At 53.7% G+C, this 669-nt stretch overlaps 1 protein-coding gene across 1 annotated transcript in view; it reads left to right on the top strand.

Annotated features, from left to right (window-relative positions):
• Positions 1-478: 478 nt before the first annotated feature.
• Positions 479-669, top strand: part of LOC125040254 (zinc finger protein ZIC 4-like) — a 31,732-nt gene continuing 31,541 nt past the window's right edge. Inside the window, exon 1 of the mRNA XM_047634810.1 lies at positions 479-669. This exon is cut by the window's right edge and continues 767 nt beyond it. Within this exon, the coding sequence (XP_047490766.1) occupies positions 632-669 (38 nt within the window). The 5' untranslated portion in view covers positions 479-631.

Raw genomic sequence — 669 nt, forward strand, 5'->3', positions numbered from 1 at the left:
CTACTGAAGGAAAGAAAACGCTTGCTTTTGCTTATATGCTTTAATGTCTTAAATATTTTTCGTGCTTGTGGTTCTTACATCATAGATACGAGTTTAAATCGTGTAAGATCACGTCTGAATGGGCCTATGCTATCTCGTACCCTGGGTGGGAGCCTACTGAGATGCTCTACAGGAGCTCACCCTTAGCTCCGCCTCCCCGGGTCGGCCTTACTCCTCCCTTTCTTGGCGTCTCTGAAAGGTGAGTGGGTAGAATTCCCATGGGAGGAGCCCATTAATTGCCTTTAGCCAATGGGAGCCGCTAAGCGCGAGGGGCGGAACCGGGGGCGGAGCCGAGTCTCCTGCCGCGAGCCAATGGGAGCCCAGAGTGTTGAGCCCCGCTGCGCGCACCAGTGGGCTGGCGAGACCCCCCGCGGCGCTCAGCGAGCCTCCCCGCTATAGCCTTAATGATGAATCGTGGAGTGTTCACACGAAGCTCAGGTGTTGTGGTGGATGTTGGGTGTCGCTTCGCTCAGGCGGAGTCAGTCGCACGCTTGAGCGCGTACAATACGGAGTGCACCAGTGAAACAGTTCAGTGCGAGAAGTGAAGTGTTTGTGAATTTACTTTTGAGAACGCGAGCTGTTAATCAGCAAAATGTTGAACCCATTTATGGATAGCGGCCACATGGGTTC

The sequence above is a fragment of the Penaeus chinensis genome, chromosome 28 (assembly GCF_019202785.1).
Source record: "Penaeus chinensis breed Huanghai No. 1 chromosome 28, ASM1920278v2, whole genome shotgun sequence".
Lineage (NCBI taxonomy): Eukaryota > Metazoa > Arthropoda > Malacostraca > Decapoda > Penaeidae > Penaeus > Penaeus chinensis.